The 27,330-nt window shown below is 52.2% G+C and overlaps 1 protein-coding gene across 2 annotated transcripts in view; it reads right to left on the bottom strand.

Annotated features, from left to right (window-relative positions):
* The window catches only part of LOC115659484 (putative cation exchanger C521.04c), a 36,391-nt gene extending 11,595 nt beyond the window's left edge, over window positions 1–24,796 (bottom strand). For both annotated transcript variants that reach the window (XM_030579706.1, XM_030579789.1), the window contains exons 1-13: window positions 24,723–24,796; window positions 21,937–22,092; window positions 19,616–19,743; window positions 12,875–12,983; window positions 8,282–8,398; window positions 7,343–7,404; window positions 6,654–6,794; window positions 5,864–6,049; window positions 5,074–5,176; window positions 4,375–4,516; window positions 3,071–3,254; window positions 2,017–2,116; window positions 799–917 (exon numbers count right to left, since the gene is read on the bottom strand). In XM_030579706.1, coding sequence (XP_030435566.1) covers window positions 799–917; window positions 2,017–2,116; window positions 3,071–3,254; window positions 4,375–4,516; window positions 5,074–5,176; window positions 5,864–6,049; window positions 6,654–6,794; window positions 7,343–7,404; window positions 8,282–8,398; window positions 12,875–12,983; window positions 19,616–19,743; window positions 21,937–22,092; window positions 24,723–24,777 — 1,602 coding nt within the window. In that variant the 5' untranslated portion in view covers window positions 24,778–24,796. The remainder of the gene's footprint in view (window positions 1–798; window positions 918–2,016; window positions 2,117–3,070; window positions 3,255–4,374; window positions 4,517–5,073; window positions 5,177–5,863; window positions 6,050–6,653; window positions 6,795–7,342; window positions 7,405–8,281; window positions 8,399–12,874; window positions 12,984–19,615; window positions 19,744–21,936; window positions 22,093–24,722) is intronic.
* Between the last annotated feature and the right edge of the window lie 2,534 nt (window positions 24,797–27,330).

The following is a 27,330-nucleotide window of genomic DNA, read 5'->3' as shown; positions in this document are numbered from 1 at the left end:
TCTCAGTATATTCTTTCCTCAGCCGTCTCACCCCAGGCTAGGTGCAGGATGCAAGCGAGAAATTGGAAATGCCAACTACCAGGAGCTAAGAACAATCTGCTCTGTAACTCTGGCTGGCACACCGAAGTGTTTGAGTCCTGAAGGTGCACATACAAAACCCTCCACACATAGCTCAGTCCTCAGTGGTTAGTTACCACCAAGCACAGGAAAGTGTGTCAGGAGTGACCACCAATGCACCACAAGGAGTTGGCCTGTAAAGATGCAGACCTCCGAGATGCCTCCACCCTAGAGGTGGCTGCATTTCAGTGTATAGGACCAGTAGTTTTGTACAGCATTTGTGCTGTCCAGAAAAGCAAGGCCCTCCTCCTCCTCTTGAGCAGCTGCCTGCTGATCAGGAGTGCAGGTTTTGCTAGTTACTTCAATTCAGAACATACTGTACACGGACATCACAGAATGTCATGGTCTAGCAGGGGACACCCCACCCACCAACTGGGTCCTTCTTGTTCCCAACCCAGAAGCCCTTGTAATGCATGAAGAACACCCATGTTGCAGCAGCCACCAATCTCACTTGGAGGAGTCACTGATTCACAGAGAAGTCTGGCCCTTGTCGGCTACACCCTACCCCCATCAAAGAGACAGGCACTGCTAAGCAGTCATGGGCACTGCACACTTGAAGAGGCCAGGGATCAGGCACTAGAACCCCTGTAAGGCTGGGCAGTGGTATCTGCAGGTCACCAGGCCCATGAGATGTAACCTGCACAAGAGCGAATACATTTAGGTGTCCAGGGTTCCACCTACCAGGTCAAAGTGGCAGTTCTGGCAGAGGTAGTGTCCTTCTGGACTCTGGGTAATGTTCTGGCATTCGCCGCAGACCAGCCTCCCATAGACTTTGGAGAACAGAGTTGGAGCAAACACGCCTGGCAGGGGAAAGAAAGGGGAGGTTGGAATGGATCCGGGGGGTTTCACACCACACCATCGGCTGACACTGATGACAAGACCCAGGGCAAGAGGAAAAGGGGGCAAGAGACACCACACTTCCACTGGGAAGTGGATCAAGACTTTGGCCACACCCGGCTGCAGAGACAATGAGCTGCAGAGCACAGAGTCCCACTTCACTGCGGGGCATATAATTGCTGGTTCTCCTCTCCAGCAGCTGGCTAAGATGATTTCCCACCTATCCCCTCCATCTTGCCACCATGCCTGGAGACGGGCCATTAGGGAATAACAAAGTCCCTTTAATAGGCTGTTCCCAACCCACCAGGGAGCCCAAGAACACACATCTTCTGTCCAAGGAATAGGAGATGCTTCCCTGCTAGTGTGCTCTGAATGATCCCAGAGGGCCCCACTCCCTACACAGAAACAGTTTGTGTCCATTCAATCCTCGGCTTTTTGATAAAAAGCCACACACCCTGACTGCATGGCCACTCCAACGTGGATACCTGCCCGCTCCCAGGGCCTAGGCAGAGCCAAACCCATTTTGTGCCAGCCAGCCGGATGGAAGTAACACCCCTAGGAGTCAAGGTGTCCAGTACCCAGGGAAAGTAAGAGGGGCGAGATGTCCTGCTCAGGGCACCACACATCTAGCTCAAGGAGCTGCATTATGCACAGAAGGGTGTCCCACCCAGCTCCCTGGAACTGTGGGAACCTCCCTGCAATGATGGACCACTGCATTTTGTGAGCAGTGTGAGACTCCAGACGCTGTCCCATATTTGCAATAGGCACTGCCAATTGAAGGGACAGGGCAGAGATGGAACTTCACAAAACTAGCCTGAAACAAGGTCATGACCCCCAGGGGATGTGCACCAGGTACATTTATCCCTCAAGGGTGGAGCCCTGCAGCAGAGCCAGGCTTCGCTGGAGAGGCCTCGAGAGCGGAAGATGGGGCCAGCCTGTAACAGACAGGCCCTGCATGACAGCATGGTCAGGGGGTGCGGCCAATACATTCGGGTTAGGAGACCGTGCATTTGGCTCATTCCTGTACTCACGGCTTCAGCGCTTGGCCAGTTTCTCACTTACCTCCCACGGAGAGGAAGAGCAGGGCAGAGCTGACGCCTGCGGATCGGCTGTTAAACCTCTGCTCCTGGTGGCGGATTCCTCCAATTACCATGCACAAGCCCTTGAAAGAACAGGGAACACTCAGTTATCACCCCTGAGCCTTGGGCCACCTCAGCTGATGTGCATTTCAAACGGCAGCATGGCTAGCAAGGTAACACTGCCCCCCACCCAGGGGTTTGCAGGCCACTCAGCTGTGTGGCCCACCATCATGAGAGGCAGCTTCTAAGACAGAGGTGGGCAAACTACCGCCCGTGGACCACATCCAGCCTGCAGGACCATCCTGCCTGGCCTTTGAGCTCCCAGCCAAAGAGGCTCACCCCCGGCCCCTCCCCTGCTATCCCTCCCCACCCCCACAGCCATGCGGCCATGCTGCTGAGCAGAGCGGCAGTGTGTTTAACTCCAGCTGGTGTAGCAGCCAGACATGCTGCTCTCAGCGGCATGGTAAGTGGGCTGTGGTGCGGGGGGGGGAAGAGGAGGGGGGCTGATAAGGGGCAGAGGGTCCCAGGGGTCAGTCAGAGGAGAGGAAGCAGCTGGATAGGGCAGAGGTTCGGGGTGGTGGTCAGGGGACGGGGAAGTTGGATAAGTGTGGGAGTCCTGGAGGCTTGTCAGGGCAGTCGGGACTAGGAGCAGGGAGGTTGGCTGGGGGTGGGGTCCAGAGGAGCAGGGGGTCCCAGGAGGGGGAAGTTAGGCGACAAGGAGTGTGCGCGCACACACACACACCCCCACCCCCCCCAGGAGGTTCTGAGGCAGGCAGTCAGGGGGCAGGAAGTGGGAGGGGGCGAGGGCCAGGCTGTTTGGGGGGCCTTCCCTACCTGGCCCTCCATACAGTTTTGCAACCCCACTGTGCTCTCAGCCCAGAAAGTTTGGCCACCCCTGTTTGAAGAGGAAAAACGGTCAGCTGGGGCGAGTCTGAACGGAGCACTTTAGAACCAAGAGGCAGAACTACCAGAAGTGCCTGCTCCGACAACTGAGCCTGGAGCACAGCCCCAGGCCACGAGCCTCCAGCCAGACTCACCGGCACGAGGAGGACACAGCCCAGCAGGGTCCCTGTCAAGGCCGACTTCACAATCTCCTCGTAACACTTGTTCCCTTCCCGGGAGCCCTTGATCAGCGCCGTGATGTAGAAAGTCAGCTCTATGATGGAGCCAAAGGAGGCATTCACCACAGCCCCCACCGCAAAGTTACTCTGAGCTGAAATACTAAGGCACACGAAGGCAGGGGGTTAGTTAGCAGAGGGAGGCTCGAGACAGACCATGGGTGGACATAGCCTGATGGATCATTTAACATGAACAGGAGAATTCTGGCTATTAGTGCAACCTTCTATATTGGAGCCACCTGGCTCCCAGCCCTCATAAAGGGACTTTTTTAGGACACTTTTTTTTTTTTTTTTTTTTTTTTTTAAGGAGGGTGCCACCCTCCTCCTCTACAAATCTGTCCACCAGCAGGGCTGCAGCGACACTCCTCTGTACTGCACCTTCAGGTTTCCACTTCAGCATTTAGCTTGAGGATCAGCCAAGAGCTGCTGGAAGCTGGGTCACTTCTGTAGACAGCACTTGGAGGCCTCTGCCCGGTGCTACTGGCTGTGCCGCCCCACACATGGCTGGACAGCTTGGCAAGCTTTCCTGTCACAGATACTGCCTGCAGCCTCCCTTTCTAGGGCAGCCTGCAGGGTTAGTGTAGGAGCCGGGGCAGATTAGGGTGTTATGAGACCCTGGGCCAGAGCAACTGGGGGCCCCTCCTCACCCATTCTGCCTGCATTCTCCCCCGCTCTGCCTGGCGCTCCAGCTGGGGCTTATCCTGCTCCACCTGGAGTGCTGGGCATGGGGGTGGAGTGTGACAAGCCCCTGCACCCCAACTGGAGCAGGTCTGGGCCCATTTTTCCAGGGCCCCCAGGCATGGGTCTTGTTGGCCCAGTGGCTAATCCACCACTGCACAGGAGGGCTGCATATTCCACCCCAGAGACAGCAGAGGTGGTGCCCAGATACAGCACGATGAGCCAGCTATGCATACTGACACTCCACCCGGAGTCCAGGAATCCCACAGGGAGCTCAAGCCTTCAGCTGGATTTCACAGCCTGCTTTGCCACAAGAAGCCAACAGCCTGTCACAGGAAATGATCTGCCCAAGCAGCAGCCAGGATTCCTCCCAGCAAGGAGGTGTGAGATCGGGGGTGGCGGAAAAAGAGTCATGTTGTGTCGTTACGCTGTTCGCCGGCGAGACGGCACGATGCAGCTTCGGAACTGGGCGGCGGGGGGGATTACACAAGGGATTGTTTTGAACCCCAGCCCCATGCCGGATGTGGGAGAAGGCACGTCCTCACCTGGCAATGGCCATGCCGATGTAGTAGGAGAGGGGCATGATGGAGAGCAGCGAGAGGGTGAACTTCACAGGAGAGCTGGTGAAACGGTTGTGGCTGTCCACGTAGCCCAGAACCAGAGTCACAATCACGAGTGGCAGCAGGTCTGTGGTGCGGCCGGTCAAGGGGCACTTCCTGCCAATGTTGGGGCACCCATCATGAGGGCCAGAGCGCCTCGCCCAGGGATGTGCTTAGCCTCCACATGCCAGGAGGGAGCTTAAATAACCTGAGCAGGAGAGTCCATGTAGATGGACTGAACCCAGATCTCCTAACTCCCAGGCTTAGTCCTCAGCCACAAAGCCACCACTTATGTTTTTCCTACTACCTGGCCATACCTCATTGTCCAAGAGCACAGGGGTCTGCTGAGCACATGGCACGCTGCTTGCACCTTTGCCAGCCTCCATCCGAGGCAGGGTCCTTCCCCCCTAACCCCATACTAGCCATGCCAGCTGCTCAGAGCCAGCTGAAGGATTGCCTTGAGCTCATCAGGGAGGCGTGGAGAACACCAGAGAGGCTGCATGCACACCTCCGCAGGAGGTTCCTGTACGTTCTCAGGGCCTCCATATCCCTTCTCCACCCCAGGGGAGCCCTGGGCTGCCCAACATGCGTTACCCAGCAACACCAGATGCTGGCACTGGAGCCAGGCAGCCGTCTGAAGGATACTGACAGCGAAGACGTTGATCCCATCCACGGCGTATTTGTAGTAATAGGCATTAACGGCCCGGTAGCAGCACAGAACCACTTCGGCCTCCAGCGGCACTTCTGTCTGCGGGGTCAGAGAGCCCAGGCATTAGGGTGGTTTCTAATCTGCAGCAAACCTCACTATTCTCGGCAGTGCTGGGAGAGACATCCCATTTCATGGCATCCTCCAAGGAGGAGAGGATTGTTCAGACAAGGGGAAATGCCAAAGGATCCGCTGGGCTCAGAGGCTCTCCCCTGCCCTCCTTTGCAGGATGGAGGCACCTTTAGCAAGGATCTTATCAGAGCCGCTCTACTGTGCCAACCAGAGCTTCGGTACAGGTTGGTCTGGACTAGCCCATGCTAGTCACGTCGATCGGCTCAGCCCTGCACTCACCTGCACCAGAGTCAGGAAGGTGGACGCTGCGGGTGGCTTGAAGCCAACCATCCTCCAGATCGCCCTGCTGGCTGCTTCCCCAGCAGGCCAGCCTAGCTCTGATTGAGAGACAGCCAACCCCCGCCCAGCCCTTCCGCAGCTGCTCTGCCCGCTCCTACATCCAGGAGGTTGGGAAGCGGGGCACTGAGCCAAGATGAACCCTCCTCCCATGCAGATGGTGCTGTGGACAGACTGCTCTCCTCACCCAAGTCTTCCCCGTCCATCCCTCCCCAGTACAGGGATGGGAAGTGTTAGCAAGTAGCTGTCTACTCTAGATGCCAGGCACCCCCCATCACATGGGGCAGTCTGGAAACCCATGACAGTTGCAGCAGAACCAACCTTCCTCATCCGCTGGATGTGCACATGCTCTGGGGCCAGGAGCAGGACTTCGGTGACGGTCCGAGCGTTCATCTTGGCAACGGGGATGATGAACACAAGGAGCCAGGCGACGAAGCAGACCAGGCCGTGGGCAAGAGCGAGGACTGGGTAGCCCAGCAAGAGCCAGATATAAGTGCTAACACGCCGCTGGTGGGAAGAATGAAGCAAGGGCTGCGTGAGCGGCCAAGGGCAGTGCCAAGCTAAGGGAAGACACTTCCCAACAGGAGCCATCGGGGCTCCCCGGCTGTTACTCAGATCTGCTGGGGCATCAGCGCAGACCATTACCCCCATGCTTCGGTTACAGTGACCGTACAATGGGAGGAGACCTACTGGCATCCTGTTCCTTTATCTCCTGGCCTGGGGAGTATCGGGGCCAGGGATTCAGAAGCCAGAGAGGTTCCCATTCCGAGAGGGTATTCAGAGTGCCGCAGGACTGCACTGATAGACCCAGCAGGGTGAGCCAAGCCACAGCTGCTCCAGAGTAGGAAGGGCCAGGCTTAACTCCCATCTGGTTGTGGGGGCCTTCAGAAAAGGAAGGGGACCCCAGCTCCTTCTGGCCTGTCTGCTGAGGGAACCAGATGCAGGCACCTACTGGGCTGATCGCTGGGGAGAGGCCTTACAACTAAGTCACAGCTGAGCTGGTCTGTGCCAGGCTGTCCACGCACAGGGCACAGCTAGGAATGGAGCATCTCCAACTCCTCTTCCTGCCCCGTGTGACACAGGAGCTGGGTACACAGGGAAGGGGCCTTACCCAGTGTGTGGCATCCGCATGGCTGCCGGGCTCCACTTCATGGCAGCTGAGCAGAGGGGTGTTCTCCTTCGCCTCATTCACCTCCGAGATGACTTCACATTTGTTGAACTTGATGCTGCACTTTCGAGAGTACGTCCTGGTCTAGGGGACAGGAGAGCAGGTCTTCAGAGAGGGGCAGAGATTTGGGGCTTGGAGGGGGGAATATCAAAGGAACCTCCCCCGAGAGGCTGAGATGACTCAGCCATGAGCAGAGCAGCTTTCACTTCTGCAGAGGCAGGTACTGGAGGCTGAGGCTCAGGACCTGCTCCAGCTCCCTTTGCCATTTTCCATTCGTTCTCTGCAGGTCACTTCATTACTGCTCCACATGGGGTCAGGGCCCCTGCGTTAGAGGCAGAGAACAGCACCTTCTGCCACGGAGCACGCAGTCGCCGCTCTCTCACATGAGCAGATGCCCCGAGCTGGATTAGGTTTCTACGCAGGGAATCATGCCCAACATTGGCTCCTTTTCTGGCCAGGATGTACCGGGCAAGCAAGCCAGCTCCCTCCCTGGAAAGAGAGGGAGGGCAGGGAACAGTCTATGCTCCTGCAGTTTTGTCAGCCAGCTGGCTGGGGATCCCCAGTTCAGAACCGGGCAGCGACAGCAGCGATGAAGCAGGTCGCTCATTGTCCACCCCGCCGCTCCCCTCTACCTTCTGAATCACTTTTCCAAATGGCCAGAAGAAATACCCCGCGAGGTCCCAGCACAGCTTCCCTGTGGGGAGAAAGGAGACGGCAGTCACCCCCGGAGCCGCGACAAGGCTTCCTGGGAGGTTTCCCTTTGGCCGGCCAGGCGCTCCCTCTGAGCCAGAGGTGGTTTACTGAGGGTGTCCTGGGGGATGGGACTTGCCCAGGTGGATGGGAAGGTGACCTGCCCTCAGTCACCATGACAAGTGCTGGGGGGAAGGAAACTCACGGCTAGCTATGAGGCTAGCCTGCTCGGGGGGCGCGGAACACAGCCTGCCAGCCCTGGAGCTGAAGCTGCTTCGGAGGCTGCGGGGAGAGCAGTGTGGCCAGAAGCAGAAAGACTCTAGCCCCACCTCTTCCCTTCTGGCTCTGCTGCCTCTCCCTGCTCCCTCTGTTGTGGGGAGGGGCTGTGTCCCACCGCTCCCTCTCTGTACCCGTTCACAAGCCAACCCCCTTCTCTGGTGCTTCCCTTTTTTACTAAAATATTTGGCTTATGAACGAGTATATACGGTACTATAGGGCTGCAAGTTCTCAGTCACCTGGAATCCAAGTTATTGGATGTCTAAAGTTGCCTCCCTATACCTGGTGTTGCTCCCGTTTTCCTCCCACAGGTGTGATCTGACGCTCTAAGGGATGGGAAGAATTCCCATTTCGTTGTGTTTCTACAGCAGCTGGCATGACAGGACCCATGACAAGGGCTCCTGAGCACTACGGCAATACGTTATTAACGTAACATGCGATTTATTGTACCCAGTATTCCAGGAGAACAGAGCTGGGTCTAAAATAAAACGGCTAGCACAGATCACTGGCAGGGATTGCACTGTGTGTGTCCGGTGCACAATGGGCCCTGGCCTCCAGGCCTAGGAGAATACACGTCACAGTTCAAGAGTTTCTACAGAACACACCGTATGGAGCTCCCAGTACTGTGAGGAACATCAGGGCAGAGACCAGGAGATAGAGGAGGGACAGCCACCATCCAAACAGCAGCAGGTAGAGGATGTTCCCACATGTGACTGTGGAACCTGGCAAAGAGAAGATACAAGGATTGAGGGAGTGACCTGTGGAGAAACTAAGAGGTAAGTTTGAGGAGCCCGTCTGAGGGCTGGCCCAGTTGCTTTCGGAGTCATCAAGTCTAATATCCAGAATTTTGTCCAGGTGAAAGGAGCTGGATTAGTAGCCCTAGAGACTGATGTTCTGCTTATCCGCTAAATGTGTACAGCTGGGCTTGGGAATCCAAATCACTCACTCCCCACAAGCAAGTGAAGAACGCTGCCTGGCGGATGAGGTGGCTAAGCCCCCAGTCTGCAGAATTTAAGCACTCCCTTTTGGATGTTTCAGCTCATATCTACAAAGCTAAAAGCTTGCAACTGTGATGTAGTGCAGTTTTCCTGAGTCTGCAGACAGACTTCTATGGTACCTCTGCTGCTGCTGCTCAGCTTTGCCCAAGCAGCAGCAGGACACTAACTGGACTCTTCCACTGCTGCTATTCCAGAGCCCTTAAAGCAGCAGTGGAAGAGTTGTGTTGATTTCACTCTGCTACTGAGAAGAAGAGGTGGGAGACACAGTGGCCAGAGCGGTTCATGAGTAAGGAGGATTCTCTCCCACCCCCACCCCATGGCTGAGAGGGGAAGTTAGTGTAGCTGGGATGAGAGGAAGGGCTCTCTTCCAGCATAAGAACGACCATACTGGATCAGGCCAATGGTGCATCTAGCCCAGTATCCTATCTTCTCATAGTGGCCAGTGCCAAGTGCTTCAGAGAAAATGAACAGAACAGGCAATTGAGTGATCCCATCCACTCCCAGCTTCTGGCAAACAGAGGCTAGGGACACTCAGAGCATCGGGTTCCATCCCTGACCACCTTCACTAATAGCCATTGCTGGACCTATCCTCCAGGAACTTATCAAATGTTTTGAACCCTGTTACATTTTTGGCTTTCACAACATCTCCTGGCAATGAGTTCCACAGGCTGAAACCAGGCAGGCTTTGTATTTTAGACACCAGATAGCCACAAGCAATGAGGGAGGGAAAGTCCCCAATTAGGATGCATCAATAGCACCCCTGTTTCTCTGTAGCTGGGGGACTTTTGTGGGGAAGAAAGAGGGGTCTCTCCTAGGCAGTTACCTCTATTTCTGCAGATCTCTGCTACCCTCTTACCATTTTTGGATCCTCCTCTGTCTAAGGAGCTTAGCCCCAGGCTAGTAAGCATCCAAGGAGTTCTTCTGAGCCACAAAGTACAGCAAGGGTAGCAATACCACCTCCCCAACAATCCCTGCCACTGTTTTCAACCCTGGCCCAGAGGGAACTCTCTTAGAACAGGAGAGGTGACCATCTGCCCATTCTGTTCTTGGCTTCTCGGCTGAGCCTGCCAAGTAGCACCAGTTTTGGGGACTAATTCACTAGGAGGGGGACTGAGACCAGGCTCGTTCCCAGCTCACTGTTTGTCACTCGTGGGGTTCCTGTTTCTGAAGTCAAAGCTAGTTACACGACATTAAAGAGCAGTCACCAGAGGGAAATACCTGCAAGCTACATGGACACTTAATAAAAACAAACCACCATGAGAAAGGATCAAATTAAACGCATACCCCAAATTAAAAAACCAAAGGCCAAGAAATGCCACCATGGCTAAACAGAGTAAAAAAAGCTATTAGAGGCAAAAAGGCATCCTTTAAAAATTGGTAGTCAAACCCTACTGTAGAAAATAGAAAGGACCACAAATTCTGGCAAATCAAGTATAATTAGGCAGGTAAAAAACGTTGAAGAGCAACTAGCAAAAGACTCAGACAGCAAAAAAAATTGATTATATCAGAAGTAGGAAGCCTGCCAGACAACGGAGGTGCTAAAGGAGCACTCAAGGAAGACCAGGCCATTGCGGAGAAGCTAAATGAATTCTTTGCATCTGTCTTCATTGCAGAGGATGTGAGGGAGATTCCCACACCTGAGCCATGCTTTTTAGGGGACTAACCTATCGATCACTTCAATCTTGGACAGTTCCTAGAACTAAGAACTGTGGTATGAGACCTATCATTTAAATCTGCCTCTGTACAGATGACTAAAGGCCAGCTAATGTAACACCAATTTTTAAAAAGGCTTCAGAGGTGATCCAGGCAAACAGGTCGGTAAGCTTAACTGGCTGAAACTATTGTAAAAAACAGAATTAATCAGACACATCGATGAACACAATTTATTGTGGAAGAGTCAACATGGCTTTTGTAAAGGGAAATCATGCCTCACCAATCTACTAGAATTCTTTGGGGGTGGGGAGAGGGGCAGGGTCAAACATGTGCACAAGTGCAATCCAATGGTTATAGTGTACTTGGACTTTCAGAAAGTCTTTCAAGAGGTCCCCTCACCAGAAGCTCTTAAGCAAAGTAAGCTGTCATGGGATAAGAGGGAAGGTCCTCTCATGGATCAATAACTGGTTAAGAGACAGGAAACAAAAAAGTAGGAATAAATGGTCAGTTTTCAGAATGGAGAGGTAAATAGTAGGGTCCCCCAGAGACCTGTACTGGGACCAGTGATGTTCAACATTCATAAATAGTCTAGTAAAAGGGATAAAAACAAAAACAGTGAGGTGGCAAAGTTTGCAGCAAATACAAAATTACTTAAGATAGTAAAGTCCAAAGCAGACAGTGAAGAGTTACAGGGGGATCTCACAAATCCAGGTGACTGGGCAAAAAGGATGGCAGATGAAATTCACTGCTGATAAATGCAAAGTAATGCATATTGGAAAACAATAGCAAATATACATATGAAATGGGGTCTAATTTAGCTGTTACCACTCAAGAAAGATCTTAGAGTCCTTGTGGATAGTTCTCTGAAAACAGCCACTCAATGTGCAGCGGCAATCAAAAAAAGTTAACAGAATGTTAGGAACCATTAGGAAAGGTAAGACAGAAAATATCAGAACACCTCTATATAAATCCATGCTTTGCCCACATCTTGAAGATGGTGTGCAGTTCTGGTCATCCCATCTCAAAAAAAACACTGTATTAGAAATATAAAAGGTTCAGAAGAGGGCAACAAAAGTGAGTAGGGGTCTGGAACAGCTTCCCTATGAGGAGAGATTAAAAAGACTGGGACAGTTCAGCTTGGAAGAGAGATGACTAAGGTCTATAAAATCCGTGAATGAGATGGAGAAAGTAAGTGTTATTTACCCCTTTGTTTAACACAAGAACCAGGGGTCACCCAGTGAAATTACTAGGCAGCAGCTTTAAAACCAAAACACAAGGAAGTACTTCTCCACACAATGCACCGGTAACCTGTGGAACTTGTTGCCAGGGGATGTTGTGAAGGCCAAAAGTAGAACTGGGTTAAAAAAAAAAAGAATGAAGTTCCTAGAGAATAGGTCCTTCAATGGCTTTTAGCAGGATGATCAGGGATACAACCCCATGCTCTGGGTGCCCCAAGTCTCTGACTGCCAGATTCTGGAACTGAATGATAGGGGATAGATCACTTGATCAATTCTGTTCATGCCCTCTAAAGCATCTGGCACTGGCCACTGTCAGAGGACTGGATGCTGGGCTAGATGAACCACTGGTCTGACCCAGTGTGGCCGTTCTTCTGTTCTTAACCACCAGGAGGAGCTTAGGTCATGGATGTGAGCCAATGCTCTGGCTGGGTAGACAGAGTTAGCTCAGCTGAAGAGCTCTTACCCTGTTACTCCACGCATTAGGATCCATATGACCCAAGGTCTGACCTGCACTGCTCAGCTCAGAGCCAGATGCAGACAGCTAAGGCCCTAGCTCCCAGCCTTTCAAGGAACACTAAGCCCAATGGGCAGCATGCCCTCTGTTTCCAAGATGTGGGCAAACATTCCCCTAACGTTACATTGCCCAGTCAGGGAATCAGTGGGAATGCGGCACGTTAACTAGTCAGCCGACTAATGGCTCGTACAACACAGAGAAGATGCGAGAGGGAAGAAATCCCACCGTGTTTAGTACAAATGTTCTTCTGCTGTCTAAGTCCTTGGAGGTGCCATTTCTACTTGCTATGAGAGCCACAGACATGCACCATTTCCTTTGGGGGCCCAGGACACCATTGTGTTCACTCTCACACAGAGTGAGAGTCTGTCCGAGTTACAGGGCAGCAGCTGCCACGGTCGCCCTGCTGTTGGTCTGGTGGGCAGTCCTGGCATAGGTTACGTTACGAATGCCAACATGATGGCCACTGTTGCCTTCTGCTGAGGGCAATCAAGTGCTCCTCTTTGGCAGGATGTGGTCTTAAGGAGGCCACGCACAGAGGCCTGGATTTGGAAGCAGTGGCCCCCACATGGTGGCACTTTAAACATGAGGGCCGGGTCAGTCTATAGGAGTTTGCTACCATCACCTACCAGACATGCTGACAAGTTAGAGTGCTGATGGATTCCAGATGCCCCCCGCTGGCCTTGCAGATAAATAGGATCAAAACAGAGCTCTCAGAACTGCTAGCTGCCAGAGAGGCTGTGATTTTGAGATGCCATTACCAGAAAGGGGGAGTTCAGGCAGGGCATCATTTCCTACCTCTGGGGCTTTTCACGACGTTCAGATCGGAGTAGAGCTCTTTCACGATTTCCGACCGGTCTTCCCAAGGCCTGGCTGTCACGTGGCTCTTCCATTTCTTAAAGCCAAACTGTGAAGCAGAGAGAGACAAGTCAGACCAACCCCAGGCGACTGCACCTGTCTGGTGCTGCCGTTCCAGAAAGCACGTTCCACTCCTTCCAGTTAGTCAGAAGTGCTGCAGATTGTTTTACAAGGAAGCTACCAATAGGGATTTTTAGAAGATGCTCTTTGGTTGGTAGGAGGTTATTCCCTCCGCCACCGGAGACCATGTTATTGTGTCTGATCAGCCCCCACCCAAGCTCAGCACACATGGGATGTGTACAGTCACATGACTGTGAAACATGCTATTACATTGCAGCCATAAAAAACATGCTATGGGCAGATATACTGAGGGGGAAGGAGGGCAAGAGGCAGCGGCTGCCCCACATTAGGATTGCGGTTGCTAATGCACAGGAGGTTTGGAGAGACCTGAGACAGTAGTTCAACTCCCCTGCTCCCCAGAAGGTGCTCATACAGGACCATGCAGTGGGGGAGAAGGCAGAGCTGGCACTGCTTGGACTGACTAGGGAGTCAGAATGCCAGGCTGGCTCCAGAGATCAGGATACAGAGCTGGCGAGCGATTTCTGGCTGGGGTCTCATTTCCATGAGGGCAATCAAACATCAAGATAGTTGTCCAGGACTAGCAGACTGTGAGACCAGCCACCAATATAATTGGGACAACTCCCCTCTGCCCACACACCTGATAGCACCCCAGAAACCTCATCAACTGCTTTACTGCCCAGCCTGGATAAGAAAGGCAGTGAAAGATCCTGTGTGTGGTCAACACACAGCATCATCAACAGCGAACAACAGAGCCAGTTAATCCTCGCTAACGAGGACAGACAGGGTATATCTATGCTGCAAAGAAACCGGCAGCACCATGTCTCAAGAGCCTGGGTCCACTGACTTAGACTTTTGGGGCTTGGGCTGTGGGATTACAAACAGTGCAGACGTTCCAGGCGAAGGGAAGAGGGTCTGAGGCCAAGTCAACTGAGCTGGGCTCAGATTCAGTGCTGGGGGGTTTTCTTTGCAGTGTAGATGTACGGAAAGGCATTTAGCCTTCCTGTAACATGGAGGGGTGGTAAAAATCCAGACCTCAGAATTCCCTGGAGAAGGGCTTGGTGGGTAGGGGGGTTGGGGGGGCGGATTTTCTCCTACAGATCATTTGTTCAGTTCCAATTTGGACTCTGTGGCCCGAGTTACCTGTACTGTGTTTTGGTAAGTGAAGGCAGCGAGAGGTTTTTGAAATTCCCTCCAATTCTAAGTTCCCCACAGCACAGCGGAAGGATGGCCTAGTGGCTAGAGAACAAGCCTAGGACTTGAGACCTGGGTTTAATTCTCTGCTTCGCCACAGACTCCCTGCGTGACCTTGGGCATGACCTTTACTCTGTACCTCCATTCTCATCTGAGAGATGGGGCACAAGAGCCCTGCCCTACCTCATGGGGCATTGTGAGGATAAGCTACGCAGTGAGGTGCTCAGGCACGAAGGTAACAGGGTCAGAAAACCTCATGCAGGGAACACTGGTGCTCCCCCAGCTGCAGGTATTAGACACAGGTTATATGCATTTCCCATTCCTAAACTTCATGCACCCCCCAAACTACCCTCGTTCCAGCTGTCGTTACTTCCACATCTACAGCCATCACCACACAAGACCTTGACCCCTCAGCTAAAAGGGGGATGAAGGCAAGTGAGAAGACCCAACTCTTCAGTAGTTTTTGCTCCCCAGTAACCAACTGACTACGAGCGATGTTCAGTTGCCTGCAGGTCCTTAGCTTTGGGTCAGACTTTATAAACCCAATGGAAACTGAACATGATGTAGCTTACAGCCATCTCATAATGTGCTTGTAGCCAACATATGCTGGTGAGGGAGTAATGGATGGTGTAAGGCCGGGCCTACATTAGCAACATAGATAAGTATAATCTACACGCTGGAGCGATGCAGTTATACCAGCCTAACACCAGGTGTAGACAGCATTGTGGCAATGGGAGAGCGTTTCCTGTTGAAATAGCTATCAGCACTCAGGGGCAGGAGGGAAAGAAGGGCTGGAGGACCTATGTCAGAGGTGGGCAAATTACAGCCTGCAGGACCCTCCTGCCCAGCCCCTGAGCTCCTGGCCTGGGAGGCTTGCCCCCCCCCGCCACTGCCTCAGCTCACTCCACCGCTGGCACAATCTGTAGGCGGCCGGGCAGTGCAGCTGCAGAGATGCAGCATGACCTGGTGCTCTGGGCAGCAAGGCTGTAGCGCCGCCAGCCACCGGCACGGTAAGGGGGCAGGGAGGAATCGATAGAGGACAGGGAGTTCTAGGGGGTGGCTGGATGGGTCAAAGGTCAGTCAGGGGCAGAAGTTTGGGGGCAGTGAGGGAACAGTGAGAAAGGGTGGTTGGATGGGGCAGAGGTCCCGGAGGGCAGTCAGGAAGGAGAGGCAGGTTGGATGAAGAAGTGGGGGACAGTCAGAAGGGAGTGGTGGATGGGGCAGGAGTCTCGAGGGGGCCGTCAGGGGGCAAGAATAGGGGGAGGTTGTATAAGGGTCGGGGGCCAGGCCACACCTGGCTGTTTGGAAAGGCACAGCCCTCTCTAACAAGCCCTCCATACAATTTTGCAAACCCGATGTGGCCCTCAGGCCAAAAAGTTTGCTGGCTCCTGACCTGTGTCAACAGGAGAGGTTCTCCAGTTGCTGTAGTAACGTCTTCACCGATATAAAATGCTGCACTGTAGCAACTGCAGACCTGCCCTAAGCACGCCCCATTTATTCAGGCGTATTATTTTATAAACAAAGCATGCCCCATTTATTGTTTTATAAACACCACTTCTGTACAAAGCGAGAGACCTGTGTGAGGTGACAGTGTCTCAGAAGCCAGCTCATTTCTGTAACACTTTGGCACCACTAGCCTTGTAAGACTGAGGCCAGAGCATTGTCACCTATCTGAAGTACAGACTGCCCAGAACAAGCCTTCGGAGCGCCGGCCCTTGTGTTGATTTATTCTCATCCAGTCTAGAGCTGGGGACTGGTTGCTATGGAGCCTGCAGCATATTCTTCACTCATGGCTTTTTGATGAAACACCTATTAGTCATTCCCAGCTAGCTACCCTCCCAGATGAACCTTACCCATTCAGTGCAGAGGCAGCGTCAGCAACTCCAGACCCACGCATGGATCAGCAGTCAGGGTTACTTTGCTGAGGTCCTCTAGATTATGTTCAACTGAAATTAATCCAGATTAACGAGCGAAAGGGGGTGAGAAAATTACGATTTTACAGAACAAACAATGGTTGGTTTTCAGGGGCATGACTCGCTCATTCTGCAATTTAACACAAGTCAGAAGGTTTTAATCAGGAGATCACTGCTTCCCCAATGGAAGGACAAACTGACCCAAAGTTAAGGCTCTGATCAGAGCTGTGTCATTCATCAAGATGTGGGGGACAGGAGGGGAAAGAAGGATGTGGAGGGACAGGAGGGGAAGAAGTGGTTTTTGTTTTTTTAATAATTGGAGATATACCTGTCTCCTAGAACTGGAAGGGACCTTGAAAGGTCATGGAGTCCAGCCCCCTGCCTTCACTAGCAGGGCCAGGTACCGATTTTTGCCCCAGACCCCTAAGTGGCCCCTTCAACGACTGAACTCAACCCTGGGTTTAGCAGGCCAATGCTCAAACCACTGAGCTATCCCTCCCCACCTTTGCCCTGATGATCCTCACCTTTGCCACACCTAGGGCATCTACCCTTCTGTTCTATTCTACATAGGTTCACACACCCCCACGCCCCACCACAGCATCCAGGCAGCTACCAGCAGGGCATTGAACAGGACTAGTGTGTCCCGTGTGGTTTGTTCTCTCTCCCAGGGGGAGAATTGTGTGATCAGTGCAGGGTTGGGAGGAGTTGAGCCATTCCCAGATTCAGATACAGGATGTTTTTGTATTTTACTGGCAAATGGGGTGGCTTTTCTCTGCACCCAGGAAGAGAAAGCACCATTGCTGCTGAGCCTGGGAAGGAAGAGAGTGGCCCCCATACCCACCACTGTGAGGGAGATCGCCTTTGCACGCATCCCAAGCACCCAAAGTTCTTCATTGGAGAGTCTGCACTCTTCGGGGTACTCAGACAGAGGTGACTGGTCATGCGAGTCCTTGCCCAGAAGGTCCTTGATTCTTGCTCACCAAGTGACCTGCTTTGCTCTAGTCTATAAGCAAAGATGCAGATGGGGTGGAGGTCAGAGCAGACAAACTCTTCCTTTGGCCTGTTGGCCTCTGCCTCACCCCTTTAGCTTCCCACAGGGTGTGAGGATTTCCCCTTCACTGCCAGGCACCAACATGGTTAGATGAGTGTGCTCCCTCAGAAGCAAGCGCCTAACTCCACAGAGGGAGTCTTTGTTCCACCAAGGTCTTCTCTCAGTTAGCACGGTCCTACTGTCCATTAGCCTGGGGGCAGCTAAACCCTTGATCTAGACAAGTGAATTTAGTTACTGACTATCTGGAGAAGCTACTGTCCTGCACAGCTCCTGGGTTGACCGACTCATCCAACCCATGGCTGAAAAGGAGGACACGCCTCCAACTTCAGTTTCCACATACAAGGTGACCCGTCTAGCATGTTGCTTTTGAGAGGCCCCCCCATATAGGAATATAGGCCCATGTTAGATGTGGGTAAACTACGGTTTTAAATTGAGGTGGGATATTGGCATAAGCAACAGGCCCAAAGCATGTGACCAAAATGAACGAGGTCATGAAAGAAGGTGTGTTACACTTGTAGTGACCCTTAGAAAAACCAGTTCTCTTATTTAAGGTTCAGGCTAAGGTAACAGAACTAAAACCTGGTTAACTGGGTACCTGGTTCAGTAAATTGGCCAAATAAGAAATGCCTTCATCTTGCTTTAGCTAAGGCCCAATAATTGGCAATGACATCACTTGTTTGTTAACAGGTACAGAAAAGTGAACTCTTAAAAGGTTCATTGCTAAATACCCACCTGACCAAGTGGTAGCCAAATGTTTCTAAGCCCCCCTGGGTTGAACCCATTTGTAAGTATCTTGATCAAATGCTTCTGTTGCTGTTTGCATGTAGTGAATTGCTTATTAGTTAGGCACGTTTAGAGCAACTGTTTAAACACCTTTTGGCCTTTGGATTTAACAAAAAAATATTGTTAAATCAGTGTTGCAGTGATACCCTGCAATTATTACTATTTATGCAACACATGATCTATGGGGGAGAGGCAAGTGATGCAAGTCAGAAAAGGTATTTAGCAAAGCAGCAGGCCCAACATGCAGGTCCTGGCCACTAACAGTAGAAGAAACATTTAGAAGAGAGACTTAGGCAGGAGGCCAGTTTTCAGCCTCAGATCGGCCAGACGGGGCCCCTGGGGGTTACGGTCAGATCACCAGCATGGGCATAAGGGGAGCAGAGGTTTAGAACCATCAGATCACCCTGACGAGGCAGGGCTGTTAACCCCATTTCACAGATGGGGAATGAGACGTTGAAAATAAACTAACTTGAATTCTCTAGAGTTTGGTAAGGAAACGTGTGTGTTGTAAAGAGAGGCACTGACTAGCAAATAGCAGGGAGCTCTTTGGTAATAGCTATAAAGCCAGAAGGAATGAAGTAGGGTGGATGTCTGGCTCAAAGAATAACTACTAAGATAAGGGGCGGTTTCTAAAAAGGCCTCTGACCGACAGGGTTAATGGCAAATGATTTTAAATCAAACTAAGAGAATCGGTCTTAAAATGAGCCAGCGTGGCCCTCCCCCAACCCACCACCCAGTGTTAAAGCCCATGTGACACCAGGTGCAGTGGGAAAACTGGTGCACAGCAAGGAGGGGAAGAAAGACCTTGGGAGGAAAGGAGGTTGTAAATCTTATCTGGATTAAGACTGGAAATCAGGTTGAACGGTCTCAGATTGGTCTTTAGCTGGAGTCAGTCATTGGCAGTGACATCACTTGTTTGTTGAAGGATATACAAAAAGTAAACTCAAAGGGTTCATTGCTAATACCTGCCTGACCACCCTGGAGCCAACCAATATGGGTCGGAACAACCCTGGGTTTAGCCCATTTGTAAATATCTTGATCAAGTGCACATAAATAGGTTTTGTTACTGTCTGGTCATAAGACTAGTCATAAGTTGACTAATAATTAGGCTTTATAGAACACGCGCAGAACATACATTTGGCCTTTGGATTTAATAAAGGAATTTATGGTTACAGTGTGTTTGGTGATTTCCCATATTAATTTCAATTATTAATAATTCCAGCAGATAGGGAACTTAGGCACAAAGGTTAAGTGACTTGCCCAATGTCACAAGAAGTCTATAGCAGAGCAGGGAATTGATACCAGATCTCCAGGCCTAGTGCTTTAACCACGGAGCCACCCTTCCTCTCAGACACCAGAGTAAGAAAACTGACCCCAGTGCCAGATCCTAGTTGCAGGGGTGGGTTTTTACATGCTAGGCTCCTCACAGAAGCAGCTGATACAGGAGCCACACTTCTGTAGGGAATCCAAACAGCTGCACAGAGTGAAGGAAAGAGCCCAGTAGCCACAGCTGAGAAGAGAGGCACTTTCTGAAGCACCCTAGCTTGAGAGCATATGTTCCAGCAGAGAAGTTGCAGCACTCAGAGATTCTGGCTTTCAGTCACCGAAGCATGACCCCAAAAGGGGGGGGGTGTAGAAAGAAAAAACCAACACAGAACAAACCTTGTAGTTGTTGGAGAGTTTGTTGGCTTCTACCTCGTTTTCTGCTGTGATGGTGGTTTTCACCAGGCAGCCGTCACAAATTTGCACCTCGTCAGACAGGTGCTGGCAGCAGGGAGGCGTGGAGATCACTGTGCAAGAGATCAGTGAGGAAAAGCTCAAGATCTGCCCTGGAAGGATCCTGCAGAGATCAGGCATGTCCGTCCTGTAGGGAGCTCAGAGCTGGTACAATATTATTTATTTGTATTACCATAGTACCTTCGGAGCCATGGCCAGGACCCCATTCTACCACATGCTGTACAGACAAAACCCGGAGACGAAATAAATTTGCAAGTCTCAGCAAGAAGAATGTGCCAGCAATTCCTGCTGCTATTTGAAGGGTCAAATTATTAGTTCTTCACCCCGGGCAGACGGCTGATGGGTATTTGGGTGGGTGATTCTAACCCACAAGTCTCAGCACATCATGATAGTCTAAAAAGGCATCCTACCAAGTACAGTTTATTCTATCCACCTGTTTAAGAAGTTTACCACCTAATCAGGGAGTAGAAGCAGCACCATGTGTGGTAGACACAACACTATTCTTCCAAACCAGCAGTTCCCCACGCTGTGGCCTGTGGTACATCACACAATCCACAGTGCTTGCTGGGGATGCGTGGAGAGCTGGCTCCCGCAGTTAAACTGGATAAGAGATGCTGAAAGATCCATTCCTCATAGACTTGGAGGCCAGAAAGGAACATCATAATCATCTAGTCTCACCTGCTCAGTACAGGCCACAGAAACTCACCCATCCTCTCCTGTGGTAGGTCCCTAACCCTGCAATTTCATGTGTCTGTTCCTTTAATATTCCTGGATGTAGATTTTCCAGGCCCCCCCCCAATTTGATCCCATAAAACACTTCCCTGTGAATTGCCAGAGTTGTCACTGGAACTAGCAGGAGAGGGGGTCCCTAAGCCCTCTCTCTCAGACAGGCAGTTCCTTGCTATGGTGATGTTTGAGGACCTCCATGGCAAACAGTTCAACACAGTCACATTCCCAACAGTCACAAGTGCTTTGGAAAACACGCAACAGAAGCTATTCATAACCAGTCCTTCCAGCCAGCATCACGAGCGCACGAGAAGGGACAGCCCAGCCCAGTCCCACTCTGGGGACTTTGCGGGATGTTGCTGTGACCAGAGAGAAGGAAAAGGACTAAACCAAGCAGACAAGAGACATAAAGAGCTGATGATGCATCTGTCAAATTCAATATGCCCCACAGAGGAAGTTACCAAGAGAGAACTGCGAGGGATTGTACTCAAGATGTTGTATTATTAGCTAACTGCACACCCTAAACACCCCCCTGAATGAGGTCAGCATTCCCACGGTATGGGCACAGGAACGGCGGAAGAGAGGTAAAGCGGCCATGGCCGAGCGTTCTTGGCACAGACTGTGCCTCTAATAACTGCTTTTGACATAGAACTGTTTAACCGTTTCGTTGCTGCTCCCCGTTGTTCACTGAAGTCAAGGGCATGCGGCCATGTTCCACCTACAGCAGTCCCCTGGCGAGAGCATTATTCCTCCTATCTGGCTAGATGCAGGCCATGAGAGCACTCCTTGTCTGAAGTCTGTGAAGAGTGCGAGGCTGGGCCAGAGCAATCACTATTTAAGCACTGGGGGGTTTTGCAACCAGAGACCAGTCTCCTCCCCCCAGTAGGTGCTAGGTTAACCTGCCAGTAGAGGAATACATTACAAGAAGTTTTATTTCAAGAGCTTTGATGTTAGAAAACCTGAAGTTCTTGCTATTACAGATAAGTTATACTCAGCATCACCATGCGAATATAACCCATCTACCACAGTAGGATTTCAGGGGATCCACCCATACAATGAGCATTTATTAGTTAGAGCCCAGGACTCCTGGGTTCTGTGCCCAGCTCTCCCATCCACTTGGAAGTCACTCTATGCCCCAGGTCTGCTGCTCTAAGAGAGGGCAGACTGCCTCTCCTCATGCCCTGAAAAGCAAGCATCACTTGTATGTACCAGGCACTTAGATCCTTCAACCAAAGGTGCGATCTGAGTGCCACAAGGTTGTGGTGTGTGACCTCAGAGCTGGAGAGGATGGTCACAGACAGACCCCTTTGCACTTGGGAATCTCCCTTGCATTCCCAGGGCAATTTGCACAGTTTCAGTTGGAGTGCATTTCTAATCTACAGAGCATCAGCCACCTCATCCTCTCCTCACAGGGACTGAAGGAGAAAGGCGCCATCTGGAATCCTTTCCCATTGCCCCAGAGGCCAACTCAGTGAAGTAACCCCAGCACCACTCCAGACGGCCCTTTCAGCTCCGCTTACCTGGCAGTATCCTGGGGGTCATAATGCTGTGCTGATGGGATCCTGAATGCATGTCCCCAAGGTCTCCATGGATGTTGTTAATGGCAGCACAGTGCCGGTCACACAGCGACCCTCGCCGATGAGGGTCAACCCGGTGCTCAAATTCCTTGGGGAAATCTGAAACAGATACAGTAAAGGGAGAGTGAGCGAAGGAGCCAGTCGCCCTCCGGGCACAGTGCTTGTAAGAGGGAGCAGCAGTTATGGATGCCAGAATGGCAGAGTGTATTTATTAGGACCAGGCAGGGTGGGGAGAGAACTGCTGAAGGTGAGAAATCATGGACAGAGTGGGAAGAAAGGCCAAATCGGAAGAGACGATAGAGAAACTCCTCCATGACAACAAACACCTGAGGACTTTTTCCAGTGCTGAATCCTCTCTGCTCATCTTGCTCAGGGCATCCTTGGGGAAGGCACCCCGTTTTTACAGCTCTGAGGACTTACATAGCGGCCAATAGATGCATCGAGGAGGAAAACTCAAGTGGGAGGCAGGATTTGTGTTGCACTGAATCTTTGCTTCCTGCTAGGTTAGAGGCAATGGTGGATTGGCTGTCTCTAGACAAGGGTAATCAGAAGGTTACCTCTGGGCAAGGAAAGGGAGCCCCCCCCCCACTTTCCACCTCTCCCCACAGAGGTTATAACCCCCACCCCCTTGTTTTCCTTCAGACGCTGGCAAGTTTGGCCTAGATAGATCTGTTCTAGGGCGGGCGGGGAAAATTCAACTCTTGCTGCCACCAGAGCAGAGGACAGATTCAAGCAACGCAAAATTTCCAGCAAAGTTTCACACTGGGACTGTTTGTTGGGGGAGAGTGTATCAGGTGACAGCCAGGATAACAAAACACAGCTCACAGGGCTGGTTGGGAAGTGGCTTCACAGGATCTTCACCAACCTAATCAATTATGCCATCAAGGTTACACACCAGTTAGAGGGATAAGGTCCTGGGGCTTCAGAGACAGAGCCTGCAGCTGGTTTAACCCATAGGTGACCTCCAACAGCATATTGCTTTCAAATCATTTCCGTTTCCCCTTTCTGTTTAGGGGATCAATCCTCCTCCCCTTCCCCCACCCCATTTGTTGGTGAAAAGTGCTAGGTAAAAGCAGTTTCCAGGGCCGTCAAAGGGCAGATCAGGCTCATTTCCAGCATTCACCCCACCTACCTACCTTTAGATATTAGAAAAGGGGACCTCAAAGTTTGCAATGTCTAAACCTGCCCTGGGACCCCAGAATACCTCTACACACAGAAATATTGCATGACTGGCCTTCGTAGCGCCTAGCACTATATTGTGCCATGCTGATCCGTCCCCCTAAGCCATACCCGCCTCTGCCTTCAGCCTAATAAAATCTGACTACACATCTGGTCTTCTGAGTCAGAGCTATTCATGCTTTATAACCGATTCTTTCAGGCACTAATACAATAGCGCAGCTTAGCCAGACAAAGAAGGGCACTTCCAAGATAAAGCCACACATTTAAAGCTTACTTGTGAATGGGTTAGACAATGGAACTGAAAGAATTTTAGGACTGTAAGATTAATTTTTCCACCAGCATTGCCAACTCTCACCACATTATTGACGGTCTCACCATTTTTAGATTTTTTTCCTTAAAGGCCCAGCTGCTGGAATCATGATATTGCATGAAAATATCAACTTGCATTTAAGTTTCTAGTCCTTATGGTTGCAGAGAAAACTTTGCAAATGTGGAGCTTGTGCATCCTAGAGCCTGGGGGTGGGCGGGGGGACGCGCAAGAGAACCAGAAGGTAATTTAGTAACTACAAAATATTTTTAAAATCTCAGGATTCTTAAGCCAATGCCATGATTGTTGGCTGTTTTAGGTTGGCAATACTTCTGCACTCATCCTTAGGTCTAACTGGAGAATATTTAAGATTCTCTTACAGACACAGTTCTGCTTAGACTAGATTCACAGCAAGCAGCACACCCAAGTTGTTTGTTGTTCCCCAACCAGGGCGGACAGGCCACAGACTGAGCTTTCCAGGACTAGGCCCAGCCCTTGCACCTGGGGCGGGAATGCTACCAGAAGCAAACATGTTTCACTCAAAACACACAGCAAGATACACTCGCTGGGTTAGCCCAAGTTTTATATTCCAGGAAGGCTTATGCACCCCCCGCACAAACAGCCTCAGCTCACGGCTCTCCTACACTAGCAGGAGGCAGCACTAGCATCCAGCACACTGCTGGGAATTGACACATCCTAGAACTTCTCACTGGATTTCAGAGGTTGTTATTCAGTGTCAGGATCTGTAAAGCCACAGATACTCAGTAGATTGGGGACCTGAGTGAATCCAGCATCAGTAACTTTTCTATGGCGCAGTGATTTATTTATACATTACCGATGCTGGGCAGGAAATAGAAACAAGCCAGAGAATTGGGGGAGACTAGAGCCAGCTGCTTTCCCCCTTGCTCTGCCCAGGGGAGGGTCTGGGCGGCATCACTGGAGCCAAGATTCAGTCTGGCTTGGCCTCGGCCGCCCGGGCCCGGCCTGGAGCACCCCTGTTCGCACGCACCCGGGAACAGGAGGCTGCTCCCCTGCCTGCGGCCGAGCAGAGTCCAAGGCAGCAGGTGCGCTCGGGGCCGAGCTCCCCCCTCGGGGCCGGGCAGCCTCACTCGCGGCACCTGAGCGCGGCTCAGAGCCCGGGGCTCGCTCCGCCCCAGCGCGGGCTGCAGCCAGGGGCCCTGCGGGGGGCTCCCCGCGGCTGGCCTCCAAACACCCGCCCCGCCGGGCAGCCCCCGCCGCTCACCGAAGGTGTCGTGGGTGTAGCGCCGGCGGCGGCCGGGGTCCGACCCGCTGGACATGGCAGCGCGGGCGCCGGGGAGGAGGAGGCGGCGGCTGCAGCTGTAGCGGCTCCCGCGGGGATCGGCACGTGCGGCCGCCGGGCCCGCAGCTGGGGATTTAAAGGACAGCGCGGAGCATGCGCCTGGCACCGCCCCCCCATCCCCAGAATGAGCGGGGTGGGGGAGGGAATGTCTGCACCCAGCTCGGCCCGCCGGGGTGCGGAGTCCTAGGGGTGCATGGACCCTGTTTCCCCCCCCCCCCCCGCCGGGTGCACGGTGCTGCAACGGGTGTATTTACCCTGCCCCCCCCGCCGGGTGCACCGTGGTGCAAGGGGTGCACAGACCCTGCTTCCCCCCCCTCCAGCTGGGCGCATGGAGCTGCAAGGGGTGTATTTACCACTCTCTCTCTCTCTCTCTCTCTCCCCTTAGGAGTCTTTTTAATTTTCTTTTAACTCACCCGGCGATGGGGTAGGGGAGAGTCCGCTCTGGGTCTTTGGTGGTGGGGGGGCGATCCGGGTCTTTGGTGGCATTTCGGTGGCAGGGGCCCTTTGGTGCCGCGAAAGATGCGAAGTGGACCCCTGCCGCCGAAGTGCTGCCGAAGTCCTGGGCCGCCACAGGGTATTCAAATCGGGCCCCACCCTTCATAAAGCCGACCCTGCTCATGATCATGACTGAGGCTTAATTTTATTTAGAAATGGAGTGACCACCTTCTCCGAAAGCAAAGCAGGACACATGAAGAAGCCCCATGCATGGGTGGCACGTATAATAGGCTGGGGAATGCTGTCTCCCCCCAAACAGCCCCACATGGCCCGCTCTGTCCCCGCTCCACCCCGAGGTCCCCTCCTGCTTGCTGCTTTCCCCTTGCCACCAGCCCGGGCAGGTGGCTACTCTTCTGGGAAGCAGGCTAGGTTGGCTGGCCTGTGGCCGGGACTTGGGGTGGCTGCAGTTGCCTGCCCTTTGCTTGGGGAGGTTGGGACTGGGGCTGCAGCGCTCCGGGGCAGGGGACCGCACTGCCTGCCCAGCGCTTTGGGGCTGGAGGTGCTCTGGCAGCCCGGCAGGGGTGGGAAGGGAAGGGCCTTGGGTAGAAGGGGCAGGCTGAGTGGGGGCTAGCTTCCCCAAGCCCATGGTTCACCCACTGCCCATAGGTCCTACCCTTCTCTGTGGCCATGTCCCCTGCTCCTCCTTTACTGCCTGACACCCCCCCCCCCCCAGCCCCGCTAGACCAGGAAGCCAGAGCCACCCAGGATGCTGGGGGAGCCCTGCACTCTCCACTTGCCCTGGGTGGAGAACAGCCGCCGACCCATACCTCTGCCCCACAAGACATGCCACCCAGGGCAGGTGGAGGGTCCCTGGGGCAGCCTGGGCTTCCTGGGCAGCTCTTCCTCCTGGCCAGCTCCAGTTTCTGGCCTGGCAGGAAGAGAAGGGGCAGGGGCTAACACCCCCCCACCACCACCACTGGGAAGCATGTATTTGGGTAAAATCTGAAATATTTTTTTATTTGGTGGGTAATGTGTCCAATCCTTCGGGATTGGTAGAACTTTTTATATGATGAAGAAGATTTTCAGTAATCCTTATATTTGTCTTGGCTGTCTGGGTGGGTGGGAGCCTGAGGCTGGATTGCTTGAAGGGGACTGCGTTTTGGCATCTGGGTAAGCAGCAAGGTGTTGTAGAAGCTGTTTTGTTGCTGGTTTGGCGAATCTAAGTAGAATAACCACCACCGGTTTTGGGGATTGCCCCATTCTTTGCAGTTTGCCCTGATTGAGCAATTTCAGCATGGCCCCCCGGGACCCCTGTCAGAGAGTCACAGACTTTAAGGTCAGAAGGGACCATTATGATCATCTAGTCCGACCTCCTGCACAACGCAGCCCTCAGAATCTCACCCACCCATTCCTGTATCAAACCCCTAACCTATGTCTGAGCTACTGAAGTCCTCAAATCGTGGTGTAAAGACTTCAGGGTGCAGAGAATCCTCCAGCAAGTGACCCGTGCCCCACGCTGCAGAGGAAGGCGAAAACCCCCCAGGACCCATGCCGATCTGCCCTGAAGGAAAATTCCTTCCCAACCCCAAATAAGGCGATCAGCTAAACCCTGAGAATGTGGGCAAGACTCACCAGCCAGACACCTAGGAAAGAATTATCTGTAGTAACTCAGATCTCACCCCCTCTAACATCCCATCACAGGCCATTGCGCATATATATCACTAATAGTCAAAGATCAATTAATTGCCCAAATTAGTCTATCCCATCATACCATCCCCTCCATAAACTTATCAAGCTTAGTCTTGAAGCCAGATATGTCTTTTGTCCCCACTACTCCCCTTGGAAGGCTATTCCAGAACTTCACTCCTCTGATGGTTAGAAACCTTCATCTAATTTCAAGTCTAAACTTCCTGATGGCCAGTTTATATCCATTTGTTCTTGTGTCCACATTGGTACTGAGCTTAAATAATTCCTCTCCCTCCCTGGTATTTATCCCTCTGATATATTTATAAAGAGCAAGCATATCTCCCTTCAGCCTTCTTCTGGTTAGGCTAAACAAGCCAAGCTCTTTTAATCTCCTTTCATAAGACAGGTT

Source organism: Gopherus evgoodei, chromosome 1 (assembly GCF_007399415.2).
Source record: "Gopherus evgoodei ecotype Sinaloan lineage chromosome 1, rGopEvg1_v1.p, whole genome shotgun sequence".
Lineage (NCBI taxonomy): Eukaryota > Metazoa > Chordata > Testudines > Testudinidae > Gopherus > Gopherus evgoodei.
Note: the sequence above shows the minus strand (reverse complement) of the source record. Positions and strands in the feature narration are given on the sequence as shown.